Source organism: Dipodomys ordii, unplaced genomic scaffold (assembly GCF_000151885.1).
Source record: "Dipodomys ordii isolate 6190 unplaced genomic scaffold, Dord_2.0 Scaffold188, whole genome shotgun sequence".
NCBI classification, from domain to species: Eukaryota; Metazoa; Chordata; class Mammalia; order Rodentia; family Heteromyidae; genus Dipodomys; species Dipodomys ordii.
The window spans coordinates 2,568,055-2,581,625 of NW_012267404.1; the positions used below are offsets into that span (position 1 = coordinate 2,568,055).

General features: G+C 39.6%; 1 protein-coding gene across 1 annotated transcript in view; it reads left to right on the forward strand.

Annotated features, from left to right (window-relative positions):
* Nucleotides 1–13,411: 13,411 nt before the first annotated feature.
* The window catches only part of Tbc1d12 (TBC1 domain family, member 12), a 51,950-nt gene continuing 51,790 nt past the window's right edge, over nt 13,412–13,571 (forward strand). The window contains exon 1 of the mRNA XM_013034325.1: nt 13,412–13,567. Coding sequence (XP_012889779.1) covers nt 13,433–13,567 — 135 coding nt within the window. The 5' untranslated portion in view covers nt 13,412–13,432. The remainder of the gene's footprint in view (nt 13,568–13,571) is intronic.

Here is a 13,571-nt window from a genome sequence, read left to right on the forward strand (position 1 = left end):
GCCCAAGTCTTGTACTGTTCTTGCTGGAGCATGAAAAGGCGCTGTTTCAGTCCCTTACTGCATTTAGTGCCTCTGCTCATGGTGTTCCTCTTATCCTTACAGATGCTGATTTTTTTCAGTTCCTTTTCTCCCTAAAGTCTTTAGGGCAGAAAGAAATTTGTAGCTTGTGTTTGATGCCTGTCCCTCCCTGGTCATATTTTTGTGGTGAGGAATGTTTTTTTTTTTACTTCTTGTCAATCAAAAGTATGATTCTGGCTAGCTTGCCTAAACCTGTAATCTTAACTACTTGGAAGGTGGAGCTCCAGGGATCAAGAACCAGCCAAACTATAAAAGTTGGACTGAGAGGCTCCTTTTTAACCCGTGGTGGCTGTTAACCTAGCTGTGGAGAAAGCAATGGTTGGGATTAGGGGCGTGCACCTGTCATTTCACAAGAAGGAAGACCTCATCCTAAGCCTACCCAGGCCTAAAAACAGCAAGACCCGGAAAATAACCAACAGAAAAAGCGGCTAGAGGCATGCCTCGCTCAAGTGGTATAGCACCAGGCCCGGAAGTCCTCTAGTACATTAAAAAAAAATTGATGTTTTATTGTAAAATATTTTTGCTTTATTTTAAAATGTTATTGGATACAGAACTATATGAATGAGTCTCATATATACATCTACATATATCTGTATATTATGTGTATATAAAATTTTATTTTATTTTCTTGAACAGTCCTGTCATTATTGGCTTCAGTGCTGAGCAAGTGTTCTGGGTCCAGATAGTGTTGGTCTTAACAGAGGCTGAGAAGAAGTCCTGCCAATTTCAGGATCTAGCCTTAGAGACTAAGAGTCCCCTTCTGTCTGGCACTCTTTCCACTTCCTTTGTAACTTCCCCCTTTGTTCTGTCTTTCCACACCCTGTCTCAGAAACAGCAGAGCCTGTCCCACTGGAATATTACTTCATCATACAAATTGAAACCATCAGCCATGCTCTTCCCAAGTGCCTAAATTCCTTCCTAAGCATCAACATATCTACAGTCACTCCCATTCTTTCAGCCTTCTAGTCTTTCCAAGTATGATGCAGCTCAGATCATTCCTGTTCAGCTCCTCCTAGTTTTAGACTCTTGTATCCTTATTTGTTCCTTCTTTTCTACATTTGTTCCCTCACCCTTTCCTTAATAGATCCTTTCCCTAGCCTGTTAACTTGTTCAAATCTCTTCAAACTTAAGTTAAAAAAAAAACAACCAAAACCTTTTCTTCCTTTAATTTTTATTTATAGTCTTCCTTTCAGGAAAAAAAAGCATTATTCTTCCAGTGTCTACATTTCCTCTTCTGTATTATCATAACCAAGTCTGAGCTAAGCATATGAAATGCATCATATCTTGGCTAATTGAAGTTTATAATCAACTACAAATCTCTGGATCATTTTTAAGCATTTGTTGCCAAACTAAATTCTCCCATCTTCAGTTTGAGCAGCTTATTGTTTGAAAGAAGACTTAAAAATGGGAGTTCCCATGATTTCTACTTAGTCTCATTGGTTTCTTAGTTTTGTCCTTTCCAGCTGTGTCATCTTCTCATCAGTGAGTCTGCTAAGCCCAGTTTGTGTTCCATAGCTTCCTGGATCCTTCAGAGATTTGCTGAACACAAGCTGATAGACATCACTAGGCTCTCCCAAATTATAGGAATTGTACTCAGAGATTCCTGTGTGTCTTTTCTGGAGGTTTATTAACAACACACAGTGAAAAAAAACCAAACACAAAAAACACATTAGCATTCCACTAAAACTGAACATTGAGGTCACTGAGAAACTCCAAACTAGTATGGACATTTTCTAAATGTACATTGAATTGCATCATTTCTCTCTTTTGTAACCTTGCTAGGTCTCTCTGCTGCATTTGATGCCACACCTTTCTCCTGATTTACTAGAACATTTACTCCCTGGGTTCCTCTAACTACCTCTTGCCCTGGTTCTCCTTCTGCCTCTGTTCCTTCTTCTTCAAGTCTCTTTGGTGTAGGAGTTGCTCCAGGTTCTACTCCTGGCCCACTTTTCTTCTTTTCTTATTCTTATTCACTTTTCTTATTCTACATGCTTGTCTAGCATGATCTCATCCATCTAGTGAAAGAGATATTTGTCTATCCCATATCTCTCCTCTAAACTCAAGTCTTGTAATCACCAGCCTCTTGAACATCTCCACATAGTAACTGTGAGAATTCAGATCACCATATTGAAATCAGGTGTCATGATAAATGCCTGTAATCCCAACACTAAGGATGCTGAGTCTGTGTTCAAAAATATTTTTTTTCTCCCTTCTAGCTCTTCAACATTCCCTGGTTCACTAAGTCACCCACAGCTAAAATCTGGATGTTCTAGAGATCTTTAGGAATAAGCGAGGACTTTCTTGACTATTCACCATATTATAATTGTATTTTCTATAAACATGCATGTTTGAAAACTGCCATTAAGTTAACATGGTACAAAAGGCTGGTGTTCTAATCCTACAAGATAGTTTTTATAAGTTATTGTAATATCCATTGATGGTAGGAGAACTACCCATGAGTATCCCAAATTAGAAAATAGTGGCATTATTATCGTCTTGGACATAAAAGAGTCAAACAGAATGCTCTATACTTCACCCCAAGGCAACTTTGTGGAAACAATAGAGAAAGCTTCCATTTCCTCAAGACACTGTATAGGTAAAACCAAACCAAAACTATTATCTCCATAAATAAGTTGTGACTGGTATCCTCTAGATTTGTACAATAAATAATCCTATCTTATGTCAAATGCTTGACTATACTCAGAACTCCTTATGTTTCTCCTCCAAAGGTTTGGGGGAGGAAGGAATCTGGATCTGGAGTCTATTCAGAGCTTTACAAAAGCATTAGTTAAGGAAAGAAACCTCACCATCAGGGAGCTGAGAAATGTTTTGGGTGGTTTTTTTTGGCCAGTTTTGGGGCTTGAATTCAGGCAGGGCCTGAGCTGTCCCTGAGCTGCTTTTGCTCAAGGCTAGCACTCTACCACGTGAACCACAGCACCACTTCTGGCTTTTTCTGTTTATGTGGTACTGAGGAATTGAACCCAGGGCTTCATGAATGCTAGGCAAGCACTCTATCACTAAACCATATTCCCAGCCCAGAAATGATCATTTTTATAGGTAAATAGATACATAACTTCAAGTTATTTTGAGTACAAAATAAAAGAACCTTACAGAAAATATGCATGAGGGTAGACATGGAAGGATTTTATTTGGAGGCCAGCATGAGCTAAAGTTAGGAAGACCCTGACTCAAAAACAAACCAGGCTTGTTAGTAAAGCCTGTAATTCCAGTTATGTAGGAAGTATAGATAGAAGGACTGCAGTGAAAAGCTGGCCCAGGTATAAAGCACAAGCTGCTATATGAAAAATAGCTAAAGCAAAAAGAACTAGGGGCTTGGTTAAGTAGCATAGCATTTGCCTAGCAAGCATAAGTCTCTGAGTTTAAACCCCAGTACCCAATTCCCACAATGAAAAATACTGTGTACTTGAGAAAGATAATTATGGATAATCAAATAGATGAGATCCCACAAGTGCTAAATGATAGAGGCAAGCTGATTTAGAGAAAAGGATACAGCAATGCAGGCCTAACTGGAACCTGCCAAAAGGACAAAGTTCAGACAGTTGGGATAATGTTCTTAGGAAACACAGGTAATAGAAATAAGTTGTCACCTATCAGGAAATTAAGTTAAATAGCTTGTGACAAAGTTATTAAACAAATTAGTAACAAAAACATTGATGCAGCAGATGTTCATGTCCCATTTATAGTTCTTCAATACCTACATTCTATACATGCCAAAAATATTCTCTCTAGTGCTTGAAAACTTTCACTGAAGGACTTTTCCTGGAACCCTACATTGTAGACAGAAGTACTAGAGAATTTCCAGCTCTGGGAGTAGCTTTCAGACAAGAACAAACAACTTCAAGGATAAATATACTAATTATGGTTGTTCGAGAAGACTTCCAAAGATACAAAGGTGGAATCACTGGAAATTTATGAATTTAATCATATGTGGGCAAAGGTGTGGTTAAACAGAGGAACTTCTAATGGAATATTATCTAGATAAATGATCACTTATATCTTCACAAGAAGTAGGACACATGTCATCAATGCAGTAAAATGTGTTCTTACAAGAGAGAAGCAGAGAGAAATTTCACACAGAAGAGAAAAGTGTGGTCACAGAGATAGAAATTGGAATGCCATGAAAAGTAGATTCAGACTTCTGGCTTCTAAAAACTGTTCAGAGAATAAATTTCTGTTACACTGCACTACCAAGTTTGTGGTAAGTTGCTACAGACACCTATATTTATACAAATACCCTCACTCTTCTTCTATCTGAGTCATCTTCCACATGGCTTCCCACAAATTCACAAAAGGATTGAGCCACTCTGGCAGAGACAACCTACTCATTATCACACTTTATTAGTGACCTCTCCCCAACACACTGCTATCAAGTAGTTCCTCCACTTCCCTTCAAAAATGAAATAATTTGCACTCAAGTCCTTATGCATCAGTTCCTCAGGACTGACATATGAAAACACCACAAATTGCTTGGCATAAAACATAACATAAATTTTCTTTTCTAGTCATGGGAGCTATGAGTCTGAAATCAAGATGTTGCCACATTTGGTTCCTCTTCAGGAATTCAAAAGAGCATGGGTTTCATGCCTCTGTCCTCACATCTGATGTTAGCTGGCAGAGCTTGGCATCCTTGGGCTCCCCGATGCACTCCTCCTGTCACTGCCTCCATTCTTTTTGTTCTTTTGTTTTTATGCCCATTCTGGGGCTTGAACTCAGGACCTGGTCGCTCTCCCTGACCTTTTTTGCTCAAAGCTAGCATTCTACCACTTCAAGCCACTGCTCCACTTCCAGTTTTCAGGTGGTTAATTGGAGATAAGAATTTCATGGACTTTCCTGCCTGGGCTGGCTTTGAACAGCGATTCTCAGATCTCAACCTCCTGTAGGATTACAGGCTTCTTTTATGCTTAATTGGATGAGTCTCATGGACTTTCCTGTTCAGGCTAGCTTTAAATCCAGTCCTCAGATTTCAGCCTTCTGGGTAGCTAGGGTTACAGATGTGAGCTCCCATGTCTAACCTATACAGAATTCTCTCTTTATCTTCACACAACTTTCTTCTCTTAAAGGGACTCCAGTGATATTGGATTGATCACCTAATCCTAACTTGGTTTTATCCACAAATATCCATTTCCAAATAATGTTTCATGCAGATAGCTTTGCTTAGGATTTTCACATACAATAACAGCATTCGCTTATTCACAGGGGTGTGTTCCAAGATTTGAAACCTGGCATAATACTGAACTTTGATGCTAGGATGTTGTTTCTTATGAAAGTATACCTATGAGCCAGGTGCTAGTGGCTCACACCTGTATTCCAAGCTACTCAGGAAGTTGAGATCTGAGGATCATGGTTCAAAGCCAGCCTAGGCAGGAAAGTCCATGAGACTCTTATATCCAATTAACCACCAGAACACCAAAAGTGGCACTGTGGCTCAAGTGGTAGACACTAACCTTGAGCTGAAGAGCTGAGAGATAGCGCCCAGGCCCAGAGTTCAAGCTCCACGACTGCCCAAAAAGAGAGAGAGAGAGAGAGAGAGAGAGAAAGTATACCTATGGTAAAGTTTATAAATTAGGCACATGAAGAAATTAACAATAATAGCTAATGATATAACCGAGAAAGTATGATAATATCCTGCAAAAGATTATCTGAAGGAGTCAGGCTCATGCCTGCCTGAAATCTTAGCTTCCCAGGAGACAAATCTGACAATGGACAATGTTTGAAGCCAAACCCAGGCAGAAAAGTCTGAGAGACCATCTCCAGTTAACCAGAAAGTTGACAGACTAGAGGTATGGCTCAAGTAGTAGAGTGCCAGTTTTGAGCAGAAAAAGCTGAGCAAGAGCCATTTATTTAAGCACATATTTCCAAGTAAATTGTAGAATATTTCATTTTGTCCTTTATAATCTTACCAGATAAATATTAGCTTCACTTAATTCATTAATTTAACTATGAATCAGAGGATTAGACAGTACATTGTAGCAAAGGCTTATGTTTATACCAGGTGGGAAATGCAACAAGATTTCAGTCCCACATGGTGGAAATATTCTTTCAGCAAAAGGAATCAGGGGCTGGGAAGGTGGCTCAGTGGTAGAGCGCTTGCCTTGCATGCCTGAGGCCCTGGGTTCGATTCCTCAGTACCACATAAGCAAAAAGAAAAAAAGCCAGAAGTGGCGTTGTGGCTCAAGTGGTAGAGCGCTAGCCTTGAGCTGAAGAGCTGAGGGACAGTGCCCAGGCCCAGAGTTCAGGCCCCATGACCGGACCCCCCCCCCAAAAAAAAAGGAATCAAATATCTAAAGCCTTTTTCCTAATCTGTATATTATAAATGAGAGGGAAAATAGAGAGAATTTTCCTAGGATTATGATATATATTTTTTTCCAGTTGAGGTTTTTCCTGATAAATTAAACTTACAACATTTCCTCTTTGTTTACTTGAATTGACTATTCAGAACCATTCTTTATTCATTGTCTTTCGAAATCCCCAGTGAAGGGGAAGTAGACTCCATGCATAAAGTCCTGCACAGTTTCTGATATTCCCTTGGGTAGCACAGTGCTTCACCCTCCTTTCTGTACCAGACTATGCTAGGAACTCTCTGTGAAAGAATGTTCTGTAAAACAAGGGTGTATTATTGTCTCTTGGCCTCTGTTCTAAAGTTGCTGGTAAGTATAGCTGGTCAGAGAAGAAACTATAGAACGAAACTGATATCTAAGCTATCACATATATCATTCTCACATGCCACCCCTAATTATTTTAGTGTATTCTTTACTACGCCTTTCACCAAATTGCAAGTCCTACCATTGTTTATGTTTGGAAACACTTCTGCTCATGGGATTATCCACATAAACTGTGAAGATCTGCTAGGGTGAATTTATGCTTCTGACCTTTCCCTTCATTTCTCAAAATGATGGTGTTAATTGCATTTATAGGCAGATAAATGGAATCTATAAGTAAAATAAGGTGATACATAAGAGACTGGTGAGAGGTCTAGATAATTCAAAATACATCACTCCCACACACACATTAGAAAGAAGATAAAGTCTGCCCCTAAGGTCAGAAATTGTAGACTGCATAAGAATCTACTTCTTCTCTAGGGGTTCTGAATGGCAATGAATAAATAATGGATATGAACAGCCAAGGAAAATAAACAAAGAGGAAATGTCATGAATTTTAATCAATCAGCAAAAACCGTAAGTAGAAAATAAAGGACTGCTTTCCTCCCTCCCTCCTCCCTCCCTCCCTTCCTTCTATTCTTCCTTCCTTCTTTCCTTTATTTCTTCCTTTTTTCCTTCCTTGTTTCTTTCCTATTTTGTTTTTTTTTTTTTTTCTGGAAGTAATGCAGTTAGACTGGAGCCATAGTTCACCTCTTGGAGGAATGTTCTTACCTAGAATTCACAGGCTCTAGGTTTGATTCTCAACATTTTTTTTTAAGTGGACATAATATGAAACTCTTCAGTCAGGTTCCATGCATATTATTGAGCATTTTTATTGAAATCTGAGTAGGTACTAGAATTCAAAGATACATTATTTTCCTGTTACTAAATAGTGATAGGCTTCCTGTCGTGGCTTAGGATAACAGGCATGTGCCATTACAACCAGCTCTTAGTTGAGAAGAGTGTTTTTTGGACCCCTATGCTCTATGTCTAGGCTGGTCTAGAACTGTAATCCTCCCAATCTCAGCTTCTCGAATAGCTAGGGTACAGAGTTAAGCCAGCAGATTTGTTTTATAATTTCTACATCTTGGTCTATTGTAAAATGACTCACGTTAAGCTGTCATACTTTCGTAATAAAAATAAAGATGTCCTTGAAAAAAACATGAAAAATGTTTACTTCAAGTGTAGCCCCAAGTGTTTCTGAAAATGGTTTGTTAAATGTTACAAACTTTAGCTCCCCACATACTGAAATTATGTAAACACTCTCATTTGATTATAGCACTAGTAACTATTTGCACAACTTATCATTGTTTTTTTTTACTACCTCCCTCTCTGTATATAATATATATACATACATACATATGTGTGTGTGTGTGTATATATATATATATATATTTTTTTTTTTTTTTTTGGTCGTGGAGCCTGAACTGTGGGTCTGGGCACTGTCTCTCAGCTCTTCAGCTCAAGTTTAGCACTCTACCACTTGAGCCACAGTGCCACTTCTGGCTTTTTCTGCTTATGTAGTACTGAAGAATTGAACCCAGGGCCTCATGCATGTAAGGCAAGAACTCTACCACTGAGCCGCCTTCCCAGCCCCAACCTGCCTATATTTTTAAACATAGGTGCTTTGTCTCTGAAAGTCCTAAATTCCTGTTGCAGCATTTAAAAAGGCTTTGCAACTGTTTCTTTCACAATCTGTACTTAGGATGTGCATTGGAAATGCACTTCAGAGCATCTTTTCAAAGTTAACACGTAAGCAATTGTGGAGATATTATAAAAGAAGAAGTATAAAAATTTACAAGGACCATCATCCTCTTCTCACGTCCATCTTCTTTTATCTTTATGAAGCTAGATGTGCCCCTGAAGACGTCACTGTCATTGTGGAATGCAATTGTGCATCACTACTTTCTATTATTTTTTGTACAAGTTCCCCATATGTTTTGCTTTTTTCTCTATTTGTTTTTGTAATCTTTTTGCCTTCATTTCCCATATTATTATTTAGGTAAATTCTCATTAACTTGAACACTTTTTGCTATAAGCATCTTTGTGTAACTTTCATCTTCTTTTTTGAATAATTTCCTATGACAAATTCCCAGGAGTGGGATTACAGTGTGTATTAGTATGTAGCATCAATATGTGTCCACAAAAGATCATGGTGCATTTTTAAAGCATTTCATCTGTCTCTTGGTTTTGGCTTGTCAGGCGGCTGTGACTTACCAAACAGCAGCTGTTTGTTATCTTCCTATCATTCCTTTTCCACACATACCTCATCTTGCTGAGTTAATCTGCAATATTCATCCCTTCAATACTTGTTATCTCAATATAATCCAAAACCTAGGCCTAAATCACTTTTTTTAACCAGCTTGGGCTTTAACAGGCATGCATGGAATTTGAACTATTTACAGAGGTTGAAGATTTTGGTAGCAAACCAGATTGCATAGACTTAAAAGATTACATTTCCTCCTGCTTGCACACATTTCTTTTGAATTTTGATATCAAATTTACTTTGTATCTCATTAGTCAATTTCCAAAGGAACATACCATCCCTTTTGTTTAATCTATTCATCATTAAAGACTCATAGCGTCAGATCAATTGACTTGGGATTATTTTAGGTTTTACTAGTGCATGCTGATTCAAAACAAATGATTGTTAGGTTAAGGATTTGTTCATTCATAAGAACAAATAATAAGATGAAAATTTTACAGATATGTTTATAGCAAAGTGTTCAAGTCCCAGGCCTGGCACTGAAAAGAAAAAGAAGAGAAGAAAAGAAAAGAAAAAAGAGAGAAAAAAGGAAGGAAGGAAGAAGGAAAGAAAGAAGGAACGAGGAAAGGAAAGAAGGAAGAGAGGGGAGAGGGAAGAGGGCACGTCTATGAAACAGCTTGAGACTAAGCAACCTCAAACTTCTCTGAGACTAAATTAGAGTCTAGAAAGAGTAGGAGTCATTAGCCAAGTTATCAAGGTGAGACAATATTCCAGGCAGAATGATCCACACATATGAAGCTACTTAGGAAGAAGGACCATGGCACAAATTTTAGAAACAGAGGAAAGGACAGTCTGAAACATGATGAGTGAGGAAAAAGAAACTGAGATGAAGAAGCAGGAGTTCAAAGTCAGCATAACAATGATATAGCTCATCATAGAGCGCATAGAAGAAAAATAAGGAGAATAGAAGTAGACACAAGATTATTATGATTAAGTTCAGAGTTCGGGAGAGAACTAGGAAAGTAGGCTGGTTAGGTAGACAGACTAGGAAAAGTCTTGTAGTCTAAAGATTTTGTCACTGGCTTTAAGAGAACAGGAAACTTAGTTTGGATTAAAGGAAGAAGAATCCTCTCCAAGAGTACTTAGAAAAAGCAGCTAAAAATGGGGAAGGAAAAAGAGAGACACTACAACAATGGCAACTAAAGAAAAAAAAAGAATCTTTCTTTTAAAAATCTGGCAGATTAATTATGACTGCAAAAAAGCAAGGCATCTTCTCCAAAGATAATGACTTCATTGATCTGGCCCAGGCAACAGTATTTTTAAAAACTTCCTAATGTGCAGCCAATTTTTAGAAGCATTGCCATATTGTTCTGGAGTGATGATTTAACACTATAGAAAGTATGTCACATTACACCTTCATTGTGGACAAAGTTGCAAAATATAAATGTATTTCACTTTTGAAGACTGCATTAAAAAATAGTAGGGTTATGTAGGCTACTATGGTTATAAAAACTTTGAGGAGAAGCCGGGCGCTGGTGGCTCACACCTGTAATCCTAGCTACTTAGGAGGCTGAGATCTGAGGATCACGATTCAAAGCCAGCCTGGGCAGGAGAGACCGTGAGACTCCTATCTCCAATAAACCACCAGAAAACCGGAAGTGGCGCTGTAGCTCAAGTGGTAGAGCACTCGCCTTGAGCTGAAGAGCTGAGGGACAACGCCCAAGCCCAGAGTTCAAGCCCCACGACCGACAACAAAACAAAACAAAAAAAACTTTGAGAAGAGGAAGCTGAGCAAAATATACTACTTAGAGCAATTTGAGTTTAAAAAAATATAGTACCATTTCATACAAAAAGAACTACAATGGTAGCTAGAAAGAAGTTGTCTGGAAAATTTTAACAAGAAGAAAACACATGACATTCTCTAGATTGAGAGGAGGAAGACTGAAAGACAAATGAGACTGAACTCCTGCTACTCTCTTCTAGATTGTGTTTGTGTGTGTGTGTGTGTGTGTGTGTGTGTGTGTGTGTGTGTTACTGATATTTGTAACTATCCTTATGCCCAGACATCTGCTATATTAAGTTATTTTTTTAAGTTTAGGTGAAATATATATAACAAAATTAACCATGTTCATTGTACAAACAGAGACAATACATTCACAATGCTGCAGTAGGCATGGCTGGTCCATCTCTTCACGACTGAGTAATATGCCATTATATGGCTCTACTACTTTTATCTGTTAATAGAAATTTTGGTATTCTACCTTCTGGCTATTAAGAATACTACCACTGTGAATGTCTATGTAAAAAATGTATTTTTTTGTATTATCTTTAAGTAGTTGTACAAAGAAGCTGCCATTGAACAAAGGAGTTTGTGACTACAGTGTGTCTTGACCAATGCCATCCCTTTAGCAGTTTTGTTAGTGTACTTGTTTTTAATTCTTGTAGAGATATATCTAGGAAATGCTATTTAACCTTTTGGGTAATTAAGCAAACTTTTTCCATAGAGGTTGCACTGTTTTACATTTTTATCAGCAATGAGTTAGTGTTCTACTTTTTCCACATCCTCTCCTAGATTTATTTTTATATTTTTCCTTTTCTTTTTGAGACAGGTTCTATGTGGCCCATGCTAGCTTAGAACTCTATCTTCCAGTCTCAGCCTTTCTTTTAATATTAACTCTTATACCTATGTTCTGGGTATTATTTCTTTATTCTGAAAGATCTAAATGACAATAGCTTTGCCACTTCAGTCCTTACAAAAAGCTCATTATAAAAGATAGAGGGTATTTCTAAATCTGGGTGATAGGCACACGATTCCTATCTTGACATATTTTTACTTTACCAGAAATGTACTTATAGCCACTCATGTGTATATGCTTTTTTTTTGTATAAAAATGTTTAAAGACATTTCTGCCTTCTCTAGTTACTACTTCATTAAAAAATTTTTTTTTGTGCCAATCCTGGGGTTTGAACTCGGGCTTAGGTACTGTCCTTCAGTTTTTGTGCTCAAGACTAGTACTCTAACACTTGAGCCACATCTTCACATCCAGCACTTTTGGTGGTCAATACTTTCTTGCCTGGGATGGCTTCAAACTTCAAGCCTCAGGTCTTAGCTTCCTCAGGAACTAGGATTACATTCATGAGCCACCAGCCTGGCTCTTATTATTCTTTTATTTCTGCCCATTTCACTGATAAGTTATTCTAGAATGAGTGTTCTACATTTGCTGTTTCATCCTATCCAATTCTGATGTCTCTTTAATCTCTTGCAACACATCTTTGACTCTTCTGAAATAACCTCTTGGTTCTCTGCCCCACCCCTAACCTTCTTTTTACTTCCCAGGAATGCCACTCATGACTCATCTAGGTGTATTATGCGGGTGACTCCTCCACCTAGCCTAAATTCTAACCCAAGTATTTGAGTTTTCACTATATGCTTGGATTCCAATATTTAACTTTACTGGATATTTTCTAAGCATGAAGCGAGATTTTTTTTTTTTTTTTTTGCGTCCAGTTGTGGGGCCTGAACTCTTGGCCTGGGCGCTGTCCCTCAGCTCTTCAGCTCAAGGCTAGCGCTCTACCACTTGAGCCACAGCACCACTTCTGGCTTTTTTCTTTTTGCTTATGTGGTGCTGAGGAATCGAACCCAGGGCCTCTGGCATGCAAGGCAAGCGCTCTACCACTGAGCCATCTTCCCAGCCCGAGATTTTTTTTTTAATCCAATTTTTTTCAAACCATATCAGGTTCAGTCTCCTTAGCTTTGTAGTTATCATTAGCTTCCATCCTGTGTCTCCTCCTAGTAGTTAGCACTTCTTGTTCTACTTGAAATGTCCTTCATTTCCAGCCAACTGTCGCCACTCCATTTTACTACATCATCACAAGGGGCTGGTATAAATCCTTCCCTTCCTGATCCCTGCTTCATCTCCCTTCTAAGAAAATAATGGAAACACTGTGCTAGATAGCTTGTGGAAGATGAAGTGTTGAGGTGTTGGCCATGCGGCGATGAAATCCTGAACTAAGGCTATAGGCTTAGTCCATTGCTGATGGACTTTGTGCACTGGAATGACTTACCTATTCTAAGATCCTGTATTTTGCTCTCACCAATGATTAGGCCAAGTTAATTTTTGCTAAGTGAGTAATACCTCCCTCTACTATCTGCCAGACGCAGAGTGTGCTAAGCAGCCTCCGCCACGCAGACGGCGGATTCCAGATTGGCGGCCCAGGCCTCTCTAGCTGCCATCTCTATGGTTCAGGGAATCTCCAGGTCGTAGCTTGACCGGTCCGCCTTTTGCGCGTGCGCGAACCCAGGCGCGTGCCCGCCCTATCGCAACTGTCGGGCGGTCGGGCCGGCAGGCCGGCGGGCCGGGCGGGAGGGGCGGGTCTGGAGCGTTGCGGCTGCGGTGGCGGCCGCGGTCCCCGTACCCCGGCTGCTCCCTGGCAGAGGCTGCGCGGCCGAGCCCTCGGTCTCCTCGGGCGGCGGCCACCCGGCCCTCAGATGGTGGGGCCAGAGGATGCTGCCGCCTGCTCGAGAAGAAACGCCAAGTTGCTCCCGGCGCCCGCGCAGGAGCCCGCGGACCCGGACAGGAAGATGATCCCGGCCACCGGCGGGTTTGGTGGCAGTGTCGGCGCGGCGG